Here is a 26,885-nt window from a genome sequence, read left to right on the forward strand (position 1 = left end):
TAGATGGGGCTCAGGACCTGGGGAGGCCAAGAGCGGGGAGCTGGACCCTATGATGCCCGGTGGAAGCCCTGAGAAAACACACCTCATTGATGCCAAAAAAGTGATGTCTGAAGGAGTTATTGTTCAAGTATCATGAATGAGACACTACCCAAGTTAATTTTGTTAAAACAGAAATGGAGGTGTGCACTTGCCCAAGCCTTACTACCAGTTAAGAGCTGGAGGCAAGATTCAAACCAGGTTCTGTAAAGTCTTTACTGCATTATTTCATACTTCCAGATTTGGTTATCTCTTCTAACATAGGAATTTAATAGCCCCATTTAATCTAAACTGGCGATGTCCAAAGATGTGCTAAAGTAATGAGGACCTCCTGGGGCCATGGCTTTGAAGATGTTCTAAATCCCATTAGGGTCCTTTGGAAAGGCCCAGATCAGTTTGGCTTCCACAACCCTGGGAAGCCATCTGTAGCCTCACCCTTCCTTTGTCCTGTGTGTCTTCTCAGAGAAGGGGTAAGCCGCCAGGTTGAACCTCTGGACCCTCCTGCAGGCTCTGCTCCTGGTGAGCGAGTGTTTGTTAAGGGCTATGAGAAGGGCCAACCAGATGAAGAACTTAAGCCCAAGAAGAAAGTTTTTGAAAAGTTACAGGTAAATGCTGCATTGTTCCCTCTTGCCTGCTACTGGGCCCTGTCCCTACTCTTCTTTGTTAGTGAATCCACAGCTGTCTCAGTCCCAACTGGGACTTCGGCTTTCTTCATTCCAGACCTTCCTGTAAGTGAGATGTCTGAGGGGCCTGGAGGTCTCAGAAGGACCTCTCATGTACTGAGCTTTGACAGGCTATTTGAGGCACTATGTAAGAAACTTCAGACACTTCTTATTTATCTCCAGGCTGTGACAGGAGATGGAGATTATCTCCATTTTACCTAGCAGGATATCTGCCAAAGCCAGAAGTGATGGAGCCAAGGGCTGGTGCTGCATCTCAGTGGTAGAGTGTTTGCCTAGCCTGCAAGAGGCCCCGGGTTCCATCCCCATCACAAACGAAAACAAGAAGAAAAAGTAAAAGATGGAGCCAGAATCAAAACCTTCCTAGGGCCAGGCATGGTGGCTCACACCTATAATCCCAGCAACTGGGAAGGCTAAAGCAGGAGGACCACAAGTTCGAGGACAGCCTCAGCAATTTAGCAAGACCCTGAGCAACTTAGTGAGACCCTGTCAGAAATTTAAAAAAATTAAAAGGGCTTGGGGATATAGCTCGGTGGTAAAGCATCCCTGAGTTCAGTCCCTAGTGCCAATAAATAAATAAATAAACAAACAAAAACTCTTGTAGGGTCCCTCTCCCCGCCTTGACCCTTGGATACTCATTCTCTCCTTGCCTTCTGGACACTAACACATATGGTCTGCCCCAGTGATCTCTGAATTCATTCATTCATTCATTCACTCATTTAGCAAATGTCAAATTCATAATATGTATCAGGCACTATTCTAGGAGCTTGGGCTATATCACTGAACAAAACAGCAAAAATTGCCTCTCATGGAACTAACACCCATATGTGCCTTTTTCAATACCTGATTCCTCAAAATGCTTCTGGAGGTGTTTAAACGGTGTGTGTCTTCTGTATGTAGCAAATGGGTTTTTATGGTGACTATGAATCACTTATTTTTTTTCTGGCTATAAAATAAAATTTTCATAGTAGAAAAAGTCTAAAATATAGATAGGGGTAATGAAGAAAATAAAATATCCAGCCAGACACCATGGTGCATGCCTGAATCCCATTGACTTGCAGGCTGAGACAGGAGAGTTGCAAGTTCAAGGCCAGCCTCAGCAACTTAGTGAGACCATTTCAAAATTTAAAATGGCTACAGATGTAGCCCTGTGGTAAAGAAGCCTAGGTTCAATCTCAAGTATTATAAAATAAAAAATCAAGATAAGATATCCATAGTCCTGCCAAAGAGAAACTTAAAAAATGAAGTTATTTTTTCCTTTTGGTCCTTTGCTCTGCATAAAATGGATTTACAGTTTGACTCATACTGAAAGTTTTCTGTTTTAGTCAGGTGTGGTGGCACACACCTATAATCCCAGTGACTTCAGAGGCTGAAGCAGGAGGATCCCAAGTTCCAGGCCAGCCATGGCAGTTTAGCAAGACTGTGTCTCAAAATGAAAAAGAAAAAAAAAAAATGTCTGGGATAATAGGGATGTAGCTGAGTGGTAAAAGTCTATGGTTCAATCCCCAGTACTGAATTTTTTTTCTACTTTATGCTCCCAGACTTTCTATATCTTAAATACTGAGGTCACACTACACAGCAGTTTATCACAATTATCATAATTTAAGACTTTACTAGCCATTGAGGGTGTTCTCATTGTTTCACTATTAGAATGTTACAGTGGGCTGGGTTGTCAGTCAGTGGTAGAGGATGCATGAGGCACTGGGTTCTATCCCCAACACCACACCACACACACAAAAAGAATGTTATGCTGGATGTCTTATACAGAGACCTTTGTACTTAATTTTTCATGATTATTTTCTTAAACTAAATCTCTAAAATGAACTTACCTGAGACAAAAGATATGAACATGGAAGCTTTGACAAATTATTCTTAGAAAAGCTGAGCCAGGTTACACTAGAGTAGTATAAGTTTCCTTGGGATCTCAACCACCACTGTTAACAACTTTTTTTTTCCTCTATCTTAATCAGATTGACTTTAAGATTTCTGATGAGTGCATTGCACAGTGGAAGCAAACCAACTTCATGACCAAGCTGGGAAACATTTCCTGTAAAACACTGAAAGGAGGGAATATCAGCTAGCCAGCCCAGCATCTTCCCTACTTCTACCATCCTGAGTCTTCTGGTGTCTCAGTTTGTTCCATTTGTCACCTATTTGCCCATCTCTCAGGACATTGAAGCAGCAGGTCTTGGACTCTTTCTTAGGTGCAAAACTGGGTAAGGGGCAGCATACCTCCCCAGAATCTGGAATCATCCCAGGTGGTAAGTGGGGCTAGGGAACCCAGTTTTACCAGCTTCCTTTGGCAGCTGACTCAAGAATTCTGGTTTCAATATAACTCATAGAAAAAGTTTATGCCACAGTCCTTGTAATTGGAAAAACATTGGTTCCCAAGTTTTTTGGAGTTATCCCAGCAGCTGTGCCTCTAGCTGGAATCTAGTGCCTGGACTGGGCTAATTACAGTTTCTTCCCCAACAGGAAATTGTGGGATTTGAAAAGCAAAGAGAAGGGAAAACAGAACCTAGTGGTCTATCAAGTGGTTGGCAGCGTTCACACTGCATGCCTACTCTGGGGCTTCGTGTTGGTGGGAGACAGGGCCTGCCCCAGGGCTCATGGAATTTCCCTTGATCCAGCCAAACTGGGACACTCCCTAAACCAGCTGTGTTGTTAGTTAGCATGGATGGCATGGCGTGTGTCTTCAGAGAGGGTGAGGTCATTTCTCTATAAGGCGAGAAAATCGAATCACTAATCATCACTGTCAAATTCAAATAAAATGGTCTGAACAAGCATGTCTGGATGGGGACTGTCTGTAAGTGTGAAGCAGCTGCTGGGTCCCTCTCCCAGCCTGGGGTTGCTTGTATCTTGTAAGTTTGGCATTGTAGTGGGACAGTTGGGGGACTGGTGGATGGCAGATACCTTTGGTTTCCCTTTGGTGGTGCTAAGCGCAGCAAGCAGAACATTTTCCCTTCTAAATGTTGGCAGAGACCACTGCCCTGCCCTGCTCCACCCCCATTCAGCAGCAGCAGCAGCCAAATCCTTTTGTGGTTGATTAGTGTGGTGACTGAGTTTTCACACTAGTGTGTCGGGAGAGCTTTCCTCACACCTAGTTACCAGTGTTAGCCATTGAGAACATATTGCCCATTTGATGTGGAGGGTCGGGAAGCAGCAGTCACAGCCAAGTTTCAATCATTTAATTAATTAATTAACACCTTTTAAATGAAACAGAGCTTTTTCACCCCTCAAGCTTCAGGGCAGAGGGAATGGATTGTTTGTATAGACATATCAAAGACTCGAAAATTTAAAGAAATATATATATATACTTCTCTCTTCTAACATTTTTATGCAAATTAAAAATCAGAGGCTTTTGGTCTCTCCATTTGCACGAGGTCAAGCTCATTCACCCCAGAGAACAAAGGAGAGTTGCCTCTTCTAGATTCCCCCCTCTCCTTTGTGCTCTGGTCCACCAGGTGGGGAAACAAGCTCAGAAAATCCCAACTGAGGATAAGAGCTCCAGTAACATGGGAATAAAGAGGAGTCAGGCTCCCTCCACCTCCAGCAGTTCTGAAGGCCTAGTTTCATGGGGCTTTGACTGCTCCTAGGTTCTGGGTCCTGGGGTGGGGTGGATCAGAAGCTCCAAGCAGAAGAGTACTTACTGATTGCCTTCCCCTACTCACTGGACAGGTGCAACATATACCAGCAACAGCTCCCCATTATCCATGGGGCAAGGGAAAGATGTTGGTTTGTAGCCACTGGGAGAAGACAACAGTGGCAAACTAAAGACCCCAGAGCAGGCAGCCAGAGGAGCCCAGGCCCACAAACCCCCATTCCCAGGGGTAGGTGGCAAGGGCCAGTGTGTCACTGTCTGTAGTAGTGGAGAAGCTAAAAGTAAGGTTCCTTGCCAGGCTCAAGGCTGAGTCACTGCTGAGAAAAGAGGATCAAGAAGGGATGGCCCTGGGTGGCAGCCACACTGCTGTGCACGGAGGTACTGGAGGCACCCCTGTGGAGCCAAGGGGACCAATGAGGAAGCCACCTGACCTAGATAGATCACATAAGCTGAAAACAGAAAAGTCATTAAAACTCCTGGAGGAGCGATCAGTAGCAGAGGCTGACATGTAGGAAGAGCCACCCAGCGCCCTCTGATAAGGGAAGGTTTTGGAGTAAGACTGCACCTCTGGCTTCCCATTCTTGCCACTCAAATCAGCTCCCCCTGTGGAATCACCCATGCTGAACAGCAGGAAGGACATGCACCAAAGAGTAGAGAAAGGTCAGAAAATAAGGTGCAAGGGCCAGACCTGGGCTGCTGCCCAAATAAGCTCCCCTGCCAGATCTTCCCTCCTGTCTCAGTACTCCCTGTGAAGCTGAAAAGGACACAACCCATGGGCCCTGCCTCTGAAACTGTGCCTGCTGGATCAATCAAACAAGGGGCAGATGTCTGGCATGCCAAGGACCTGCTGAGATGACCTACTACTGTGATTTGCTTCTGAGGACAGAGCCTGCAAACCTGCCCTCTCCTTCTTCCTCCCCACACCCATTTAGAGCCTGGGAGTCCCCTAATTCTTGTCCCCTGCATGAAGCACCTGGCAGAGCTGGAAGGCAGGAGGTTGGTGGTAAACTGAGGCACAGGAAGGCTAACCCCACTGCACCTTTTGTGCTTTGGAATTCCACAGCCCCATTCCTGCCCCCAGCCATGAGGAGCCTGTGGGAATGTGACTTGCCCACCTCCAAGAACTAAGAAAGGAGCAAACTGGATTGGGGAGGAGGGACAGTTTGGTCCCAGCTATGGGCTGGTACCCAGGGATTGATGCTGCCACCATGTAAACAGACCCTTGGAACGTGGCTTCCCAAGCCCTGGAGGATGGACATGCAGCCACTTCACAAAAGTGCTTTGATTCTGGACTACAATATGTGCATGATTTGGACATGGTTGGGGGGGGATGGAAAAAACACATGAAGTGTTCTGCTCCCGTCTCTGTGGCCTCAGGGCCAGCAGGGGGCGCAGTCACCCACTCCCACCAGCTACCTCCTTCATGATGAGGCTAAGGCCAAGGCTGAAGGGGCAGCTGCTGGAGGCGAGTCCTTTGAGGGGAAAGGCATGAGAGCTGGGTGATCTGGAGGACGGGCGACACCAGGCTTGCATAAATATCGAAGGCTGTGGAGGTTAAGGCTGCAGGCGTCCTCTCTTAGGTTGTGTCTGCTGTCCTCTCGTCCTTGGAGCTGCTCAGGTCCCTGAGAGATTGTATTCCTGGGATGGGTCAGCAGTGCCAGTGCATGGTCAGACCAGCTCTTTCTGTGGGTCTGTGAGAGAAAAAGGAACATTTAGTAAGGGGCGCCCAGTTTGGTTCAGACACTGAGAGCCCAAGCACACTTTCACCCAGCCTTTCCCTAAACTCTCACTTGACAGACACCAGTGACAGCAGCTGGAAGCTTGACTCAGACACTGTAAAGTAGGTGTCACTGTCCCACACTTCACAGCACTAGGATAAGACAAAATGATAAGGTTGGAATACACCTGGTAGGTCTGAGGTCAAAGCCCCACCCCCATGTTCCTTTTCCTGTAGTTCAAGTGACAATTCACCTGTCCCAGGCCTCCTAAATCCAGTTATTTTTGTTTTGTTCCCTTTTGTTGTAAAAATTAACCATCTCAAAGACCCAAAAGCAAATGCCCAGTGGTAGGACTTCAAATATTTATTTCCTACCATCAGTGACAAGACCCACACCCACCACTGCGCACTATACCTGAGTCTGGGGGACCCATCTTCTCCTCTGGGCCCACCAGCTGCACAACATCTCCGTTCTCTGCCAGCTCCCCCTTAGTCCTGTCCTCAGCATGAGGGAGCCCATTGGTAGGAGGAACAGTTATGGGTTCAGCCCGAGGAAAACTGGGAGAAGCAGGTAAGGGGACTCCCACCGAGGGCTTGCGGGCCACAGGTGGGGGAGCCTTCGGTGACTTCTTCAGGGACTGGGATGGCCGCTGCTCCGAAATGCTCCTAAGTTCAGCCACCAGATTCCGCTGGAGGTCAGCCTGGGCCTCAGGGGACACTGGCCGTTCAAGCTGTAGCTTCTTAGTGCCCTTGGAGAAGATGAAGCTGGCTGTTGAGGCAGGAGACTGGGGAGACTGTGGCCGGGCCTCTGGTGGTCCATTGGGCTGGGCACTTCCGAGGCCCTCACTGGCAGCCAGGCTGGAGGCCTTGAGTAGGACGGCAGCATGGAGCCCAGAAGAGGAGACAGGCACAGGGCTAGCCCGACCTGACAGGGCCCTTCGCAGCGGCTTCTGGGGGGCTGATAGCCCTGATGCAGAGGTTGGAGCACCTGTGGAAGCTACCACAGAGCGCAGCCGCACCATCTGCAGGAGTGAAGGGGTGACCAGGGGCACACCAGCTTCGTCCCTGGAAGCCCCATTGCTCTTGTTGCAGCCTACTGGCTCCTTCCGAGGGAGTCTGACCAGCTCTGGGACAGAACTAGTTGCGGGTGGGGCTGGTGGGGCTGGAGGAGGGTCTAGGGTCCCCTGGGGCTGGCTCTGGGAGGCAGCCAGGGAGCTGACAGGCCCAGGGGCTACTGCAGACTCAGGGCTAGCCACAGAGAAAAAGGCCTCCTCAGGTGGTGGGAAGTCAGCCATGGACAGATCCTGCTCCTCAGGTGTAGGGGGTGGGGGTGGGGGCCAGTTGTCTGGGAGGGGCTCCTCAGTCTCTAGGGAAGTTGGGGCCTCCTCAACCACCTCTAGTTTCTTACTAGGTGGTGGGGGTGGATGGTAAGATGGGGGTGGGGATGGTGGGGGTGACTGATCTTTGGAGACAACAGGAGACTCCTGGGGTGGGACCAGAGATATCTGGGGAGTGGGAAGAGACTCAGGACTAGTATCAATGGTAGAGACAGGCCCAGGAACCACAGCAGGAGTGGCCAAAGTAGGGGCAGCTTTTTTAAGGCTCTTGGGCTTAGAAGGAGGAGGAGGAGAGAAGGGGGCAGGCACCTTGGGGTGAGGAGGTATGACAAACCTATCACTCAAGGGGATGGACATGTGTGGACCAGAGCGGTCTGAGGGAGTAGGATCAGAGGAGGAGGAGCACAGAGACGTGAGGGAAGAGGAGACAGAGACACCAGGAGACTGAAGGGAAGTGACCCTCTCTGGTTTAGGAAGCTGGGCCTTGCCTGGGGAAGCAGGGGCACCTGCCAGACCCTTGGGAGGTAGGGTCGGGGTACCACTTTGGCTCGAGTATCCACTGGAGGGTGAAAGTGTCCGTTCTGGGGATCGTGGGGGGTGCCGGGTGCCACCAGGAGACAAGCCAGGCACCCAGCTACTACCTGCCGAGGTGGGTGGACAAGGTGCTACACCCACCACCCTTTCTGACCCACCTGTGGTGGGGGGCCGGGGAAGCTGCGGCTGCTGCTTCCGCTCAGGCTTAGGTGGCAACCCTAAGGGCCCATCGGGTGCCTCGGAGCCCCGCTGATGGAGGGAGTATGTCCGGCGAGGAGGTGGAGGAGGCCGTTTCAGCTTCCGCAGGGAAACACTCCGGCCAGACAACTGCCCGCTGCTCCGAATGCTGACTGTGTCTGAGGCCTCGGCAGTGCTGCCCCCACTAGGGGAACCCCTCCCACTGCCCCCCTGGGGAGCTGGTGCCATGCTACTGCTGGCCACAGAGCCCTCTGGCTGACCCTCAGAACCCCCCTTTGAGGAGAGGGTGGAACCGTCAGATACAACAGTCTCAGAAGACTGAGAGTGGCTCCAGGTATCACTGGAAGAGGAAGGATGGCGGCTACGGGGCTGGGGGCTGGAGACAGAGGAAAAGCGACCCAGGGAACGGACGGAGGCCGGGCTAGCAGAGAGCAGGCTGCAGCGGCTCAATGTGCGCAGGCTGCAGCGGCCCAGGGCTACCACGTCCACAGTGGGTGGCAGCACAGCGTGTGGGATCAGCTTTGACAAGTAGGTAGCCTGGGGCGAGATGGACATGGCTGGACTCAAAGGCTCTGGAGGCCCTGCCCCTCCTGTCAGTCCAGGAACTGCTAGAGACATGGGCCGGGTCAATGGAGGGGGCCGGGCCCCTGAGGACCGACCAACAAGGGTGTCATCCCGGTAGACGCGGTCAATGTGGCGCTGCAACACGGCCTCTGTATCAGCGTCAGCCTCTGCCTCTGCCTCCAGTGCCTGCAGAGATACTCGGACCCCAGTCCCTAAGGCCATGCCGGCTGGGCGACCGTCTACTGTGGGGATTCGGACAGCATCCCGTGGACCAGGAGGCCGAGGAGTACCTGGTGCCTCACGCTCATTCCGCAGGCCTAGAATGGATGAGGAGCAGGTGGCAGTCAGCAAAGAGGGGCTGGCCGGCTCCCCACCCACCACCACTGCCCACCTAAACCCAGGGCTCACCAAGTTCCTTCTGCACATGCTGAGGCAGACCCAGCACGGTGCTCCGACGCTCCCGCCGACGCCTCCCTGACCGTCCAGAAGATTTGGGAAATGAGTCATGGGGTCGGAAAGTGGAGCCTGAGGGCCAATTCAGGGGGGAAAAAACCATTAGAGCAGAAGGTCTCTCCTGCAGAGCACTACTTTTGTGAAGTGCTAGTAATAGCCTTGGGATAAAAGATTTCTGCAGTCAAATAGATATGGGTAAAACTAGAGGCTTCTTTTCTATAAGATTATGGAAGGCTAAGTCAAAATGATCATTGCCATTTAGTGAGTACTTATTTAGTGAACACATTATTATGTCCACATGCTAATGTTCAGCATTCATTCCAATAAGGTAAACGCTATTATTATCTATTGATTTTTATAAAACATCAAACGTAAGTTCAGGGATGTTAAGGATTTGCCTAAGGTCACGTGGCTGCTCAGTTAGCAACATCAAGCCAAAACCCAAATTTCCAACTTTTTTTTGACGGGGCGGAGGGTACTACAGATTGAACCCAGGGGCACTTAACCACTGAGCAACATCCCCAGCCCTTTTTTTAAGACAGGGTCTCAACAAGTTGCTTAGGCCCTCGATAAATTGCTGCCTCAGTCTCCCCAAGCTGCTGTGATTACAGGCATGTACCACCAGGCCCAACCCCTACTCTTAATTTTACAGTTAAGATTCATTCGCTTGGGGCTGGGGACAAGGCTCAGTGGCTCAGTGATAGAGCAATTGGCTAGCATACTCAAAGGCCTGGGTTCAATCCCTAGCACCTCTCTCCAAGAGGACACAGTGTACTGTCTCCTGAATTAACTGAATCACAAAGCCTGAGAAGACACAATTAGGAGGAGAAAGGGAAGCTGCGGGTGCTAAAACAAGATGGTGCCCACCACCCCTCTCCCCTGCCCAGGAATTCTGGCCAGTGAGGAGACACCTTTGCGCTGGATCATCTCTGAGCGGATGGAGAGTGCATCCTCTGCCGTGGAGCTCTCAGCCGTGTAGGATGTGGTCTGGCTGCAGAAGGAGATGCTGTCTTCATCTGGCGCAGTCCGGGAGGACTGTAGGGAGAAGAAGATTAGTCCCTGGCCTCTGTGGGCTGCCTGCTCAGAACGCCTCAATGGAACTTTTGATTTACAGACCCCCCCGCCCTCGAGTGTTACCCAGCACAGAGCCAGCATCACTGGAGCAAGCCCACACTAGCCCAGAAGGGTCAGTCAGTCCAGCCCTTTGAGATACAAGAAGGAAAAAGACCCAGAAGGGCTAAAGCCATGCTTGCCACAGGTCAAGAAAGGCAGCAAGAGCAGTCAGGACTGAGCTAGGGGCAGGGCTCACCTGGATGCTCTGGGTGTCTCCATGGTCCCAGCCACCCTTGTTCAGTTTCTGTTTTTCTGGAAGACACCAGAAGAGAGTGTTGGGCTAGGCTCCTGACTTCAGGAGCTGAGAGAGTAGAGGGAGGGTGAGAAGGGTTACCTTGGTGCTGTAGGGAGCGGAGCCCCTCCTGGGCCTGTGTGTGCAGCTCTTCCAGGTGAGGCGGTCGCCCACTCGGGAAGAAGACATTGTCCTGGTGCTCATCCACTACAGACCCTAGCCCCTGGCCAGGCCCTGCACTCTGACGTTTTTCACTCTCAGCCTTGGCAGAACCTAGTAGGATGAAGGAGGAAGGGAGGTAAGACCCAAAGGCATGTGGGTCCTCAAAATGCACAGGTACCATGACAAAGGCACCGGAGTCCCCAGACTGCCCATGGTCCCTACACACACATGCAAATGCCCACTTTCCCCAGTGCAGACATACAACCCACAATACTGGGGTAAACACTTAATACACACAGCCCCCAAATACATACACAAACTATGCCCAAAGGCGCATATATCTGAGTACTCACACCACACAAATGGACACGCAAGGCACGACACACAGGACACAGAGGCTCACAGTCTATGCACACAAGTTTCATACAAACAGCACCCAAGTATGAACCCACATAAGTATCCATACCCAGCCTCCACCTATCCACAACACCCACAGTTCCCATTCTGTACACATGTAAACAGTATCTAAGTATACACACAACTGTGTATACACACGTCACTCAGGGCCCCATGCAAAACAACCCTGTATACACATATCCCATAAGCAAATACAATGCTCACCTCCAGACCCCAAGCCCTACTTTAAAGGAAAACAAACCACCCTTTTCATACAGTGCCTTGGCCCAAGTCCAGGGAGAAGATACTATGGGAAACCAAGAAGGAGGAGGAGCTGGAAGGGGTCATAACCAGAGTCCCAGAAAACACTGGGGAACAGGGAAAAACAGGCCAAGAATACAATCTCCTGGGCCCCCTACTCACCCATAGGACTACCCCTTCGTGGAAGAATGGACAGGGAAGGGGAGAAAAGAGACCCAGGCACTCCTACCCCCAGTCAAGAGAGTTCAACCTCTCCAGGGAGAAGAGTCCCAGGTATGGAGGCCCTAGCCCAGGCCCTGATGCATGGAGCCAGGGATCAATTACAGAAGATCCTGTTACAGGCTCCGCCCACAGGGGGCTGGTCATCTAATCCTGGGGATGGGGGAGCTGTGTCAGCACTTTGCAGCCCTAGCCCTTCTTTAAATGAAACCCACAACATAAGCAAAAGCAGTGGAGGGTCATGTGACCTTGGCAGTACCTTGTAGAGGGGCAGGAACAAAACAAGCCCTTTAAAGGGACACACCCCAGGAACAGGGTGGCCCATTCAGATACCTGCCATTCACCCTTCCTCAGCCTACTCTTCAAGGGCCAGGGCTCCTGCCCCAGGAAAGCCAGGAGGTCAGAGGTAGGAGGTACCCCAGCAGGTAGTGGATATCTCCCTCAGACCCTCATTTTACAAGTGGGGAAACGGGTTCAAAGGGGAAAGGCCTCGCCTAAGGTCACCCAGCAAATGGGAGTCAATCAGCTGGAACTAAATCCAAGTTCCCAGAGGGGACTCCTGGATCACACTCAGACTGAGAACCCCTGGTTTCCAAAAGTCCAAGAAGCTGTGGCTCCTACAGTCTGAATCCAGGCCTGAAAGCCCAGTAACTAGGAGAAAGAATGGGTATAAGCCCCTTCCTCCAAACCCCCAGGCCTCTAAACATGGTTCCACAACTTCCAGTGGCACTTTTCTCTGCAGCTCCCCACATCCCATACTCCCCTACCTTTGGGATGACTCCAAAAGGGACTGTCCCCTCACTCTGAACTAGGTTGGAGGCTGCACCCAGTAAATTATGGGTACCCTTGCAGGAAGGCAGTCTGGCCCGAGGGCGGCAGGCTTCAAGGTCAGAAGATGTGGGTCCATCCTCCCAAGGATAAGCAGGCCCAGACAAAGGCAGCAACAAAGCGGCTGGACAAAGGCACGCCGCGGACAGGGGACTCCGGCCTCCTTAATAGCGCCGGACCCAACCCCACTGCTCCTCCCTGGCCTAGATCCCCCAGTCTAGGGAAGAGTCTGGCTAAGGGAGCTGTGGGGATCCCTTCCCGTCCCCCTCCAAGCCACACCCACTCACTCACCCTTCTTCTTAAAGAGCTCAAGAAGCGCAGGGAGGTGGCGGCCAAGGAACACCACCATGACTGCGGGCGCCACTCGGGGATGTCCCCTACTCTAACCTCCTCCGTGCGCCCAGGAGCGCCTTCACCACAGCCCAGCACTAAGCCCGCCTGCCTGGTGCCCGCCAGCGAACCCACCGCTGCACCCGCTGCAGGCAGAGGAAGGGGAGGGGCTGTTCCAGGTCTTCCTCCCACCTTCGCCACTAGTCCCGCCTACTCGCCGACCCCACCCCCTATGCAGGGACGCAGAGACACGAGGAAACTGAGGCGGAAAGACTGCAGGTGCTCTGCTCTACTAACGGGTATGACTAGGGGGATGGAAGATAATTTCTGCAGGGATCACTAACACTGCCACCAAGTCCTGTCTAAACATTCAGGAGTCAGAGCGAAGCGAAGGGCCCAGCTAGCTGCCAGATGGTAGGTGTAAGGGCTACCAGACCAGACTTGGCATGGTGCCCACCCCCACGCCCTTCTGGCTGATGGGATAATTCCTTGGGGAAAGAGCTCAGTTCATGGAGCAGTCAGGCAGGAGCCCAGGGCTGCCTTGTGGGAGTGGCAAGGCTGTGGGCAGAGGCCCCTGGAGGGGTACAATCTGGCCCAGGACACAGTACATACTGGGAAGCCAGGGAGAGGCCCAGAGCAGAACCACAGTGGCTGTTGGTAACAACCCCCTCCTTATATGTGTGTTCAACCCCACACTTTCTTCCCACTGATGGCAGTGTGTCATCAGAGGCCCAGAACAGCTCAGAGAACTTCCAAGGTCACACAGCAGAGGCAGGATTTAAACACAGACCTCCAGCTCCCTGAGTCTAGGATTCTTCCTGCTGGCCCTACTTGGTCTAACTGATTGTGTGCTGGATCACCAGGAAGGGAGAACACATTAGCAAAAAAGAGCCCATAGGCAAAGTCAGTAAAATAGTCAAGAGGTAGGAGGGATGGAGAGAGGAGAGGTACTAAGAGGCAAGTCAAGTCCATGTTCAAATCTACCTCCATCACACAAAAGTCAAGACTATGTATGAAAACATGGCTGGGCTGGGTGCAGTGGCATACACCTGTAATCTCAGCAGTTTGGGAGGCTGAGGCAAGAGGATCACAAGTTTGAAGTTAGCCTAAGCAAGTTAGCAAGGCCCTAAACAACTTAGTGAGACCCTGTCTCTAAATAAAGTATTTTAAAAAAAGGGCTGGGGATGTGGCTCAGTGGTTGAGCACCCCTGTTTCAATCCTTGGAACCAAAAAGAAGAAGAAAAAGAAAAAAGGGCCAATAACTCCTCTTTATAAGATGCTATATCCATTCATTTGGTTAGTAAATATTAAGCTTGTACTTAGGGATACAGCCAAAGGATAACTTTATCTTGTTCACTAGAATATCCCCAGAGCCTGAATCAGTGCCTGATACACACTATGAGTTCAGTAAATACTTGAGGAATACATGAATGAGGTAGGCTAATATAACTTTAGGTAGTAAAAACTGATGAGTGCCAGGTGCGGTGGCACACACCTGTAATCCCATGATTCGGGAGGCTGAGGCAGCCTCAGCAACTTATCAAGGCCCCAAGCAACTTAGAGAGACCCTGGATCAACATAAAAAATAAAAAGGGCTGGGGATGTAGCTCAGTGGTAAAGTGCTCCTGGGTTCAATCCCCAATACAAACAATAAAAACAATAATAAATAAATAAGGGCTGGTAAAGCGCCCCTGGGTTTAAGTGCCAGTACCAAAAAAATAAAAAATAAACCGAAACAAAACAAAACTGAGGAGCTGTGTTTGGAGGTGGTAACCCTCTAAGAAAAGGATATTGGAACTGAGACCTGAAAAATGAGGAGCCAGCCAAGGCAGATATGGAAGTAGAGCCTTCCAGACAAGCACAGCAAATGTAAAGGCCTTGAGGAGGAGTGGGACTTCCACAAACAGAAAGGAAGCTAGTGCGGAGAAACTGGCAGGAGATGAGAGCAGAGGAGGGCAGCAGCCAGGTCAGGTGGGGCTCCTAGGCCTGAGCAGACTCCAGGTTACATTCCAAAAGCCTGGGAAGTCAGTCAAGAGAGTTTCAGCTGGGTAGAGACACTTACAAAAAGGATCCTCCTGGAAACTCTAGAGCAGCTGAGACTCTGAAAGAGAGGTTCTGTGAACTATAATGTGCTCTTTCCCAAACTCGCCAAGGATACCCCTCCCTCCCTGCCCTCTTTTGGACTCCTTAGAGGTCTAAGACCCCTCTGGAGCTCCTTTCCCATTTGCTCGCCTCTAAGACCATTCAAGCCCATGGCTAAGCCCTTGCCCTCTGGAGAGCAAATATTTGTGGAGCTGGATAGTAGATATGTTACATCACTGAACTCTAAATAACAGTCCCAAGAAGTAGGCACCTTTATTTCCATTTTACAGAGGAAGACCTGGAGACCAGCAGGGGCAAACACCCATAAAGCTCCCACTCTGGGCTTCATTGCACAAATGATATCAGCACTTCACTCAGAGAACCTGAATCCAAAAGCCATGCTGTCCACTATGCCAGCTACAAACCTTATCTCCCCAAAGAAGGGGTCCAGGAACTCCATCATTTTTACTAATTGGAGGTTTCTTGACTACCTGCTTCCCCCACACGCCCCCTCTTAGGCCAGACCCAACTCACTTATCAGTATTACACAAACAGAAAAGAGCAGCAGACCGACACTTGCTGGGTGATTAATCCCTGCCAGGCATGGTGCCAGGTACTGGTGGAAAGCAAAACCCTGTCTATGTCCTCATGGATCCTTTTTCCTTTTTTTTTTGGTTCTTGTTTTTGGTATTGGGATTGAACCCAGGAGTGTCCTTCCTGTGCACCAAATTACCCTTTTCCTAGTTTTTTTTGTTTTGTTTTGTTTGTTTTTTAAATATTTATTTTATTAGGTGTAGATGGACACAACACAATGCCTTTATTTTTATGTGGTGCTGAGGATTGAACCCAGGTCCTGCCCATGCTAGGCGAGCGCTCTACCGCTGAGCCACAATCCCAGCCCCAACCCTTTTCCTAGTTTTGAGACAGGGTCTCACTAAGTTGCCCAGGCTGGCCCTGAAACTTGTGATCCTCCTTCCTCAGATTCCCAAATAACTGGAATTGGGAGCCACTGTGTCCATCTGTCTGTCCTGCTGGATCTTAGGGCAGCCCTTCAAGGCAGTTACTTGAAGGTACTTGAAGCTCCTAGTAGCTGACGGCAGATGTAAGGCTCAGAGACCTAGGTGACTTCCCAAACTCTGGCTGGCTCTAAAACTGTAGCCTTTCACTGAGCAGGGCAGTCACCCCCAGCTTCCCTCTCAATAGGGAAACAAAGAGCTGAGCTCTGGCTAAGCTGGGACTGGGGGAACATTAGCCCTTAGAAGTCCAAGGCCCACATATGTCAGTCAGGGCCACAGCTGCAAATTCCACAGCCAGATCCAAGGCTCTCACACTTGATAACATCTGGTTGCTCCAGCAACGTCCCTCCCCCTCCCAACCCACAGCCTGGTCAGAGCCTGCTGCCTCTCTTAGCCACCCCAGGCACGGGTCTACACACCTGCGCTTGCTTAGGAAGGTGCACAGTGACTTGAATCTCGGGTGGGGGAGGGCACCTCACAAACTTGATGTCCAAAGAATGGAAGGACCTGGCCCAAGGCCACATGGCTTTCTGCTTTGGTACAGTCCAGGAGTGCCAGCTGGGGTTAAGGCTTTGACAGAAGCTCACCAAGCAACCTCTGCCCCCACATCTGCCTGAGGAAGGAGGCTTCCCAGTGCTGAGAAGGCACTCTACTTGTGGCCACACCCCCAACGCACCAGGCACACCAAGGAGCACCCAGGCAAGCTCCTGAGATCAGATACAGTCCCTGAGCGGGTATGGGGGTGTGTACCTCTAATGTCCCACTGGGGCCATCTCCAAAGGTGGAGCTCAGAAATACACCCACAAAGCACACCCAGGCTACACCCTCTTCATCCACTTAGGCAACTGCATAGACACCCACAAGGCCCAAGTGGCTGTATGTACAGGAAGACAAGCATGTGTACCCACCACCCAGGGGCTTTCCTGAGCCCAGGGACAGGGAGCAATCAGAGACGGAGCCCCTGTGTCCCACCCCCCACACACACCAGCCGCATGCGCATGCTTACACACAGTCTTGGCAACAAACTCCATGGGGTGAGGCCTCAACCTGCCCCATTCCAAAGCTCAGGGTGGGGGAGGCGCACCCACAGGCAGGCCAGCCTGACTCAGGGGAGAGGAATGAGGGGGGAGGGCATAACTGTCCAGGTGGCCTTGCTCAGGAGCTGGGACCCTCATAGCCAACTTGCCAGCACCAGGCCTGGTCTTTACTGCCCCAGGCCAACCCTCCAGCGAAAAGTCAGAATGCTCAGAGGCTTTTACGCTCAACCCCTTACTATACTGGTGGACACATGAAAGCCAAGGGTTTCCTTCCACATGAAGGCCAGGGTTTCCTCAGGTCACACATTCTAGAGGAATCCCTGAACAGAACCAAGAGCATCTGTGGATTTTACTCCCCCTGAGGCAAGGCAAAGGCAAATGAGCGTAAGAAACTCTCAAGTAGAAGAGGCACTTTCTCTTCTACTATCCCAAACATATAAGTGAAGTTTCCTTTTTACAAAGGAGCACCAAGAGAAAGTGACTGACTTGCTCAAGGTCACCTAACCAGGAAGTGGCGGATCCCACATTCAACCCTGAGTCTCGCTCCAAATGCCTTAGTTGTCTTGAGTCTAAGAAAGTGAATGGGTAAAGGGGGCCACAGCCTCAGTCTCCTCCCTGGCATAAGAAGGGGAAGCCCTGAACCCCACTTCTACATCAGGGGAATCCCCCTCCCCTCCCTTGTCCAGCTCCACCCAGCGGGGGCGGAGCTGACAGGCCTGGCCGCTTCTAAGGTAAATATTGGGGGGCAGGGAGTGCCTGGAGCAGGGAGCGGAGGATCCCATCCCACAGGGTGCCCTGAGGGAAACTGCAGTAGTGCAGGGTGGAATTAGCTATAATAATATTAATAAATGTGGTAATGAGTTTCCAGGCCAGCATCTGCTCCCAACAATGACATAATAATCCCTTTCGGCCAGGGCACAATTCTGATTTTCCAAAGCCCTTTCTTTTGTTCCTTCAAGGCATGATTATTCCCATTCTATGGATGCCAGAGAGGCAGCCACCATGAAGTTAGGAGAGGAAGGGCTGGGACTCAAGAGATGTGGACTCCGAGCCTTAATAAATCAGCCTCTCTCGGCCACAGTTATCTCATGAACACCCACCTCACAGAGTGCCTGAAAAAGCTAAAGAAAACCCTACAACCAAGAGCAAGTTCAAAGTTTTCTATCAGAGTGAGCCTCTGCCGGTCCAGGGAATGAAGGCAGGAAAAAGACCTTTCCACTTAACAACACAGCAACAACAAACTGGTGTCTCCAGAAAACCAACTGAGAGACACAGATGGTCTCATTCAATGGCCCTCACCATACAGAGGCACTCCCAAAGGGTCAGTGATTTATCCAAAGTCACTAGACTAGTAATGGCAGAGTCAGGATTTGAGCCCAGTTCTAACTGGCTGCAAAACCATGTTCTTCCAGTGCCACCTGTGGCCTGCCTCCCGCCCACTTCCAGAGTGCTTCTCCAATCTCAAGTGGAGTTAAGGACCATTAAGATAAAGGCCTGATAAGGGACACTCAACAGCAGCTCCCTATCTTCCCTTAGTGACCTCACCCAATCTGACAGTCCTGACCCTGTTTGGGAAGGAAGGAATTCTAGGTCCAGACCAGACAAATCTCACAGCCCTGGGAATCACAAGACCTAGTTTGAGCTCACTGCCTTTTTGATTCTGGGGATTGAATCCAGGGGCTCTTTACTACTGAGCTAGATTCCCAGTACTATTTTTTTTTATTTTGAGACAGGGTCTCACTAAATTGCCCCAGCTGGCCTCCAACTTGCAATCCTCTTGCTTCCGCCTCCCAAGTAGCTGGGATTACAGCCGTGTGCCACAGCATCCAGCTTATTTTCATTTTTTAATTTGTTTCTGGGACTGAGGATTGAACCCACAGCTACACAAGCACTCTATCACTGACTATGTCCCCAGTCTGTTTTTTATTTTGAAACAGGGTCTCACTAAGTTGCCCAGGCTGTTCTTGAACTTGTACTGCTACTACTTCATCCTGCACCCACCTCTCATTGCCTCTAATTAGAGTTTGACCCTGAGCCAGGTAATGTCCTTTTCTGGCCCTCGGTTTCTCCACCTGTGTTGTAGAAGGCTTAGAGAGATAAGTGCCAAAGAGCCCTCTGCATATATAACTGTTTCTAGAAGGAGGGCAATGGTTCCCCACTTACAGTCAGGGCTGGGGCAGCAACTGGAGTTCAACTTATCACTGATTACTCAGATCAAAGAGAGCTAAGCTCCTTATCTGGAAGCCCAGGGCTCCCACAAGCAAGCCCTGATATCACACACATCTGGTCACAAGTCTCCCCCCAAGGAAGAGGAAGAGACATTGGGGGGCAAGAGATAGGACCTTCTCTCAGCTGTGAAACCTACCAAAGCCTAAGGCCCTCCAGGTCTAGAAGCAGGGTGAAAGATGGAAAAAATTCCAAAGAGACTGACTTTACCAGTCCCTTTCCTCAGCCTTCCCATCTGCAAGATGGGAACATGAATTCAACTAGGAGAAAGGCCCTGTGGGTAAACCTCTAGTACAATGCACAGGAATTGTGATATGAGGGTGACTCTCCTTGGGTTCCCAATTCATATCCTCCACCATTTCCCCAACCTGCCTAGGACCAAGTTCCCAGCTGACATGGGGCCGGGGGCGGGGGGAGCTGGGTTGGACTCCTGAGAACCACGGCCAAACAACCCTAGCAGGTCACAGTGTCTTTCTAGCAGAGGGGAAGTACTCTCGCCTCATCCACCCTGACCCTTCTTTCCCCTCCCAGAGCACTGGATCAGGGGAGGAGTCAACCCTTCCTAGGATCTTGGTTTATTTCCCCTCCCACCAGTTCCCTGTCTAAGCCCTTGAAGGCTTCAGTGGTTTTAGACTCCAGTTCTCTCCCACTGTGCTTGACACTTGGGTGCTCCTCAGGGCTCAAATGCCCCGGGTCTCAGGCTTTCTTTGCCCAGAGGATCTACAGGCTGAGAAATCACAACATGAAATCATCTATCCCTAAACTGGTTAGAGGCACAGGCTTTATAATATGACAAGCTTGGATTTGAATCACAGTTCTGCCATCTCCTTGCTGTGTGTCCTTGGGCAAGTAACTTTACTTCCCTGCGCTCTAGCTTCCTCATCTGTAAAATGAGAATAATAGCTTTTCACTTGTTAAACTATTTGAAGACAAATGAATTAATGAAAAGGGTTAGCATGGAGCCTTTTATTTTTATTGGGGGGGAGTCACTATTGAGGATTGAACCTAGGGGTGCTCTAACACTCCAGCCCTCACTCCCCCCCCTTTTTTTTTTAATTTTGAGATAGGTTCTCATTAAATTGCTCAGTCAAGACTCAATTTTGTATTCCCCCGCCTCAGCCTCCTGAACAGCTGGGACTACAGGAATGTGCCACTGCGTCAAGCTACCCAGGGCCTTATTTTTATCTCTGCAGTAACAACTCTGCTACCACCCCCAGCCAAGCAATCTTGAGTACAGAGCCTTCACAGCCCCCTCTGGTCTTTACTCCCAACATCTGATTAACCCCAAATCCTGAAAAATTCTGCGGCATCCTCCAAAGTGTCTCTGCAGCTGCCCCTCTTCTCTGCTCCCATAGCCCTCCACCCCAGGCCCCAGATCAGCCCTTTCTTCATCACCTCTCCCTTGGATTACTGCAAGAGGCTCTGAGCTTCCACGCCCACCCCAGGATAGCCTGCCTGCACCTGCCCCCGCCCTGGAGCCATCTTCCTAACACACCACTTTTGTAGGCTCCACCCTTGCTCAAACACCTTCACTGGCTCCCTATGGCTGTACACTACAGCCCTCTCTAGCTGCCTGACACGTCTCTCTCCTCCACTCACAGACTAATCAAATGAATAAGTAATCAAGCTCCAGTCCTATGGGCTTATGGCAGCAGAATCTGAAGCTAGGGAAGCCTTAGAATCCTCAACACAAGTAAAACCAAAGGGACTGAAGTTTACATTAACAGTGGAGACTCTTCTCCTCCCAGGACAAGGAATATGCCTCAACTACTTTCCTCTCCAATCTCCATACTCAGTCCCAATTCCCTGACTTTTCTCAAGACCATACCCTGCAGCTTCAAGGAATCCCCCATGTTCTCTCCTTCAATCAACAATACAGGACTAATCCCAATCCTGCAGTTACTTAAAAACCAGATTAAGATCACGAAATCAGTTTTGTAAACTGATCCCAACCCAGCAACTTTTAAAATATAGCCTGGAGGGGCTTGGGATGTGGCTCAAGCGTTAGCGCGCTCGCCTGGCATGCGTGCGGCCCAGGTTCGATCCTCAGCACCACATACAAACAAATGTTGTGTCCGCCAAAAAGAAACCTAAAAAATAAATATTAAAAAAAAAATAATAAATAAATAAAAATAAAATAAAATAAAATATAGCCTGGAATATTCATTCCCCAGCTCCTACCCTTCTATGTTGCCTTGACAATGCTTTCTAGTTTTTTTAGGAACACATGAAAACCAAGTTGACCCCTGAGTTGCAGCAGGGGCTGGAGGTGCACAAGGGTGGCTGGAAATTCCTGGTTTCTTCCTCAAGGGCAGCAGGTAGAAGACTGCAAACACACCTTCTTTTTCTCTCTCTCCCCCTTGACAAATGGTCACAAGTCTGGCCCACAATTGATTCTCAGAAAATCATCAGATCAGAGCAGCCATCATAGCACAGATGAAAAGCCCAGCCCCAGCTCTGCCAGCTCAGTGCAGATTCAGGAAGCAGAGACAGGTGGGCACAGCCAGGACTTTGGGGTTGCCAGGGAAGGGAACTCCTGCAGCCTATCAACACCCACCTTCTGAGGACTCTTCAGAGAGCCTACCTCAACTTAATTAACCCTTTTCCTGTTAGTTTGGTCATCATTCCTTGTGCTCAAATCACTTTATACAAATGACCTTGAACAAGACCCTCTTTTCTAGACTCGGTCTCTTCATCCATGAAATGGCTAGTCATAACTACAAGAGACCCACAAAGTCATCTATGCTAAGGCTCCCTAATTTCAGGAACAGAGGAGTCAGGAAAGTCCAGAAAGGTGAAAGGAATCTGTCCAAGGTCATCAGACCCTATGCCAGAGCCACACTGAGAGCAGGCTCTTTCCATTGCCCCCTATGTCCAGGGCTGATGGAGGGGTGAGATCATCAGGCTCAGTTGCTGGACCTCTAGGAATGTGGGCCAGCCTGGGAATATGTGGGTGGATTCTCCCACGACATCAAGGGTCCCTTCACTCTACCTCCTCTCAGAATCTCTCCCCCTCAGACCAGCAGGTACCTCTATGTAACCTGCCTCTGTTAAAGTTCATATCTTGAAGGGGTAAGGTTTTGGATCCCCCACTTTGCCCTTCCCCCATCTCTGGATTCACAAGATGAGAAAACAAGCACCCTGTATGGCCCCTCCTCCAGGACCCTTTGGGATTCTCAGGAATACCCCGAATTGTTCTTTGTTGGAAAACAAGAATGCCATCTCCCATTTAGGGGTTGGAAGCCTTCCCCATTACCTATCCCCCACCCCTGGAGGTTGGAATGTGACCCGCGGAGGGATCCCGCAGCACGCTGGACGAAGAGGACTGCTGCGTTCCAGCTCAGTGGCTGCATTGAAAGGGGGGAGATGCGGCGGCGACCTCGGGGACTGCGGGAGTTGGGGGACGGGGAGAGGCCGCGGTGACGCGGTGGGGGTAGGGAGGGAGCCAAGAGAACCAGTCCGACTCCCGATCGCGCCAGATGGAGGCGGTCCGGAGCCTCCAGCCCCTGGTTTCCTGCTTCGCCCCTCCACCTTTGTCTCCCCACCCTCCTGCAAACTTTCAGCCTGTTGGGGGCTAAGGTCTGCGGGACAAGTGTGTAGTGCCCTAGGGTCTGCCTGTGAGCCCGAGGGAGTCTGGTCGGTTGTGCAACTGTGAATCTGCGTGACGCTGGGCAACTGTACCTACATGACTGATTTATGTGCCCATGTGTCTCAATCTGCGCGTGGGTGTAGTTCGTGTGGCCATGTAAACCGTATGCATAGGTATATGTACCTGTGTCTCAAGATCTGTCTCCTAAAGCGCGGGTGGGTGTGTGATTGTTTTTCGTCCCTGCATGCCCATACATCTGAGTGTGTGTGTGCGACCATGAAAAATGTGAACACGTACGTGTGCCCGCCGGTAGGTATCACTGTATACATGTCTCCGAGTACATGTAAGGGGTGGGGTCTGCGCGGGGGTTCCCGGCCCCCCACTCAAGCTCACCAGGCCCCAGGAGGGGGCAGCAGCGGTGGCGACTGCTGCAGCAAAGACCCTCCTCCCCGCCAGCCCCGCCCCCACCCCTACCTGCGGGCCGCTTAGCCGACCTCCCGAACCGCCAGAAGCTGCGGGCCCGGGGGCCGCTGGGGGCCTTCCTCTTGTGGTGCGAGTTACCCATGGCGGGCGCGGGAGCCGGCGCGGGAACCCGAGCGCGGCCCAGCCAGCCCGGCGGCCGGGCCCGCAGCCCCGGGAGGGAGGCAGCGAGACGCGCGGGCTGCCACTCGGGCGCCCCCAGCCCCAGCTCAGCCACGCCCCCGAGCTCTGCGGCCAATGGCCAGGACGGGGGCGGGCCTGCAGGAGGGGCGGGGCCTGGCGCGCGTCCCGTCAGCTCCGCCCCTCCCGGTACCTGGGAGACCTGCTGATCCGCCCCGCCCTGAACGCTCCGGGAAAGAATCGGCAGGTCCAGTTGGGGCAGGTGGATAGCCAGCTCTCCCAACCCGAGGGCCGCCTCTTTGGGGACTGCACTGGAGCTGGGAGAACTAGCAGGCGGGGTCCGGAGCCCTTCTGCTACTAAGGCCCACCAGCCACCAACCCGTGAGTGTTGCATGCATGAGTGTACAAATATATCCAATTGCGTCTCAGTGGTTGTATTCAAAATAATAGCAGCATCCTTTTAATGTTCACTGTGTGCCAGGCACTGTTACCTACTTGTATGCACTACTTTTATGTCATCCAAAAACCAATTCCGTAAGGTGGATACTTTTTTCATATCCATTTTACTGGTGGGGAAACTGAGGCTCCTTGAAGTCATTAAGCTACAAGGCCAGAATTCAAACCCAGACTGACTCCAATGCCCACTGCTCCAGGCTGTCACCTCTCACCTCATCTATGGAGGAGAGCAGTAATGACATTTTTGTGTAATTGTGTGCTTGAATGTGATGTGGCCATACATCTGTGACCCTGAACATGAGGGTACATCTCTAATCATCTATGAATATATCCATGTAATGGAGCCTTTTTTCATGTCTTACATATGTGACTATCTCATGGTGGCTGCAGATGACTGACTTTTGTGTATTTAAGTAACAGTCTGCCTGTGTGTGTATGTTATAAATGTGTTTGTTTATAAGACTATGCTTTTGTATATCAGTATGACTGTGCAATTGTGTTTGTTATGTGTATGCCCAGATATACAGTTGGTTTGTTTGTGTAACACAGCTTACAGGTAAACATGAGTGAAATCACCTGTCTCTGCATGCATCTGTGGAGCTGTGTGCCCCTCAGTCATCTCCCTTTACACAGTCTGTTTTTCAAAACCCAGACAAAGCCTTACCTCTTCTAAAAGCCTTCGAGGCTACCTAAGGCTCCCACCTGTCTTCACAAGTGCCCTTCTGCTGGGGAACCTATTTAAGGCCTCACAGCCTAGTCAGAGACTCTCCTTTTCCATCACTATGCTCAGTCTCTCTAACTAGGGGCAGCCTGGTATAACAGAGAGAATGCTGGACTGAGTTCTAGCCCCTATATGGTTCTAGTCCCTACATGATTCATACTTTCTGCCAGTTGGGCAAGCCCCTCCATTATACCATGCTGCTTCTTATGCCCAGGGGCTCCATAATACCCTGTTCCCTCCCTGCAAAATGGAAGAGTCAAAGTTGACCCCAACTCTCCCTGAGGCCTCTTGCTAAAAGTCTGAGGTGACAACATTTAATTATCCATAGAAAATACCATACACAGGGTACCATGGTGTGTGCATTTGTCTCTTCAACTTCCATAGAAAAAAGGGGTTCCATAAGCTGGGGTTGTGGCTCAGCGGTAGAGCGCTTGCCTAGCATGTGCAAGGCCCTGGGTTCGATCCTCAGCACCACATAAAAATAAATAAACAAAATAAAGGTATTGTGTCCAACTACAACTAAAAAAAAAATTTTTTAAAAGGGGTTCCAGTATCAAAGATGGGGGAGACTTTACAGATCTGTTAGGTCAATTATCTTTGTTTATAGATAGGGAAACTGAGGCACTTAAAGGAACAGGTGGTATGGGAGAACAGAGGAAACACCCAAGGGCAAAGTACAAATCCCTTTGCATGAATTGAGTGAGAACAGGTAAGCAAGGAGCCTTGAAAGCTATTTAGAATGTAGCCGGTGTGTTGGCCACCAGAGGCCTTGCAGGAGCTTGCCCCTACCCACCAACTCTGCCTCATCACTAACCATACTGTCCTCATTCTCAGAACTCCAACTACACAAAACTGTTTGCCACTCTCTAGGGTACACCTGCTGTCTCCTCTTGTACCTTTGCCTGGAAGATGCCTTTTCATCCTCATGGCCCTGCTTGACACTGCTCCCCGTGCACTCCTCTCCCCTGGCTGCATTCCCTATGCTCCTGCACCCATTAGTGCTGCCCTCTGATGCAGTATTGATCAAACCTCTGTGACACCACCCCAGCCTTTGCCTCAAGACTTCAGTTTATTTTGGTATCTGCCTTTCCAACCAGAAGAGTTTCCTTATAGACAAGGATTAGCTCGCTCCTTAGTGACCAGCACATAGTAGGTATGTCTTGAGAGTTGCCTAGAAGCTGAAAGAAGTGAAATGATAGGAATTGTATACTAGGTATAGAAGCAATAGTGGCACTTGCATAATAGTGGAGGTGGTAAAGATGGCACATAAGTACTTTCACTGCAAAGGCAGTGCCTGCCCCAGATCCTGAAGATGGAGTACTGCCCATGGCCCAGGGCATGGGACAGGCTGTATAGGGAGCCTCTTGATGAGGCTCAGGTGCCTTGTGATCCTCTTGGGATTGGTGGTAATGGTCTAACAGCTTCTCTAGTTTTCTTTCTTTCGTTCGTTTTTTTGGTACTGGGGATTGAACTCAGAGGCACTCCAGCACTAAGCTACGTTGCCAGTCCTTTTTAATGTTTAAGACAGGGTCTCCTAAGTTGCTCAGACTGGCCTTGATCCTCTTGCCTCAGCCTCCCAAGTCACTGAGATTAGAGGCCTGAACCACCTCCCACCTCACTACTTAAGCAGTGAGGAGGCCTGACTTGGTCATCTGAAATGACCAAGGGATCATGCACTTTGCCACAAGATTTGGCCTTAAAACCCTGTATAAGCTAAGCTGTCTCTATTGCCCTTCCATACCAAGCAGAGCTGGGGACCCCTGAGTGGCACTGACAGTCCATTGATGAACCAGCCCCTAGGGTCAGTGGAACACAAGGAACACAAAGTAGAGTGAGGATAACAATGCGGGAGATGGACTGAGGTTTCACTCCTTCTATCTGAGGAAACTGCTTCCCACCTAGTTTTTTCCCCAGGTCTACCAAGGAGCTGGAAGTGGCCTGGGGGTCTGCACATAGAAGGTGTGTGTACCCGCTCTCCCCACCCTACCATGTTCACTGGGGCCCAAACAATATACAATGCCTCCTCTCATTAGTTTTCTTCAGCATGTGACAGGCCAAGAGCAGCTGAGAGGGCTTTGAGGGTTTGGAAAGAGGGGATTTCCAAGGGGCAGAGGTAAGGGGAGGCTCTGCCCGGCTGCCTGCTGACAACAGGGTGTAGATTTTTCTGGCCATGGGGTTTGGCCACCCCAGTTCAGCAAACCCTGCTGGCAACCCTGCTGTGGAGACTTGGGGAGGGGACAGTGGAGTAGAGCACAGTGAGGGGATTTCCAGAAGAGAGCTGGAGTGCAGAGGAAGAAAACTGAACAAGGCCCCAAGGTATCTGGGGGTGGGGCTGGCCTCCACTTCAGGCTCTTCCCACCCCTGGCAGAGGCACCTCTCTGGGAAGGGCTCTTCTGTTTGAAGTTTGAACAAAGGAGAGAGGAAGCTGAAATCACCTGGCAGCTGTGAGCTCCTGTTTCACCTCTAAGGCTGGACACTGTGACCTTGAGCAAGTCAT

At 51.1% G+C, this 26,885-nt stretch overlaps 2 protein-coding genes and 1 pseudogene across 3 annotated transcripts in view; 2 read left to right on the top strand and 1 right to left on the bottom strand.

Moving 5' to 3' along the window:
• Yars1 (tyrosyl-tRNA synthetase 1) overlaps positions 1-3,502 on the top strand; it is a 29,359-nt gene extending 25,857 nt beyond the window's left edge. The window contains exons 12-13 of the mRNA XM_015485315.2: positions 500-641; positions 2,687-3,502. Of these exons, the coding sequence (XP_015340801.1) occupies positions 500-641; positions 2,687-2,797 (253 nt within the window). The 3' untranslated portion in view covers positions 2,798-3,502. The remainder of the gene's footprint in view (positions 1-499; positions 642-2,686) is intronic.
• Positions 3,116-23,286, bottom strand: Kiaa1522 (KIAA1522 ortholog). 2 transcript variants are annotated; one of them, XM_015485316.2, is made up of 7 exons: positions 23,086-23,286; positions 10,568-10,738; positions 10,430-10,485; positions 10,032-10,155; positions 9,076-9,192; positions 6,450-8,984; positions 3,116-6,008 (listed from the first exon to the last, which is right to left on the bottom strand). In XM_015485316.2, exons 1-7 carry the CDS (start codon positions 23,174-23,176, stop codon positions 5,986-5,988), a joined length of 3,117 nt encoding a protein of 1,038 aa, XP_015340802.1. In that variant the 5' UTR covers positions 23,177-23,286; the 3' UTR covers positions 3,116-5,985. The 2 variants fall into 2 exon arrangements, with proteins under 2 accessions (XP_015340802.1, XP_048671770.1); XM_048815813.1 differs by lacking the exon at positions 23,086-23,286 and adding an exon at positions 12,623-12,887.
• LOC125610432 lies at positions 3,747-3,861 on the top strand (annotated as a pseudogene).
• Positions 23,287-26,885: the final 3,599 nt, after the last annotated feature.

The sequence above is a fragment of the Marmota marmota genome, unplaced genomic scaffold (genome assembly GCF_001458135.2).
Source record: "Marmota marmota marmota unplaced genomic scaffold, marMar, whole genome shotgun sequence".
NCBI lineage: Eukaryota > Metazoa > Chordata > Mammalia > Rodentia > Sciuridae > Marmota > Marmota marmota.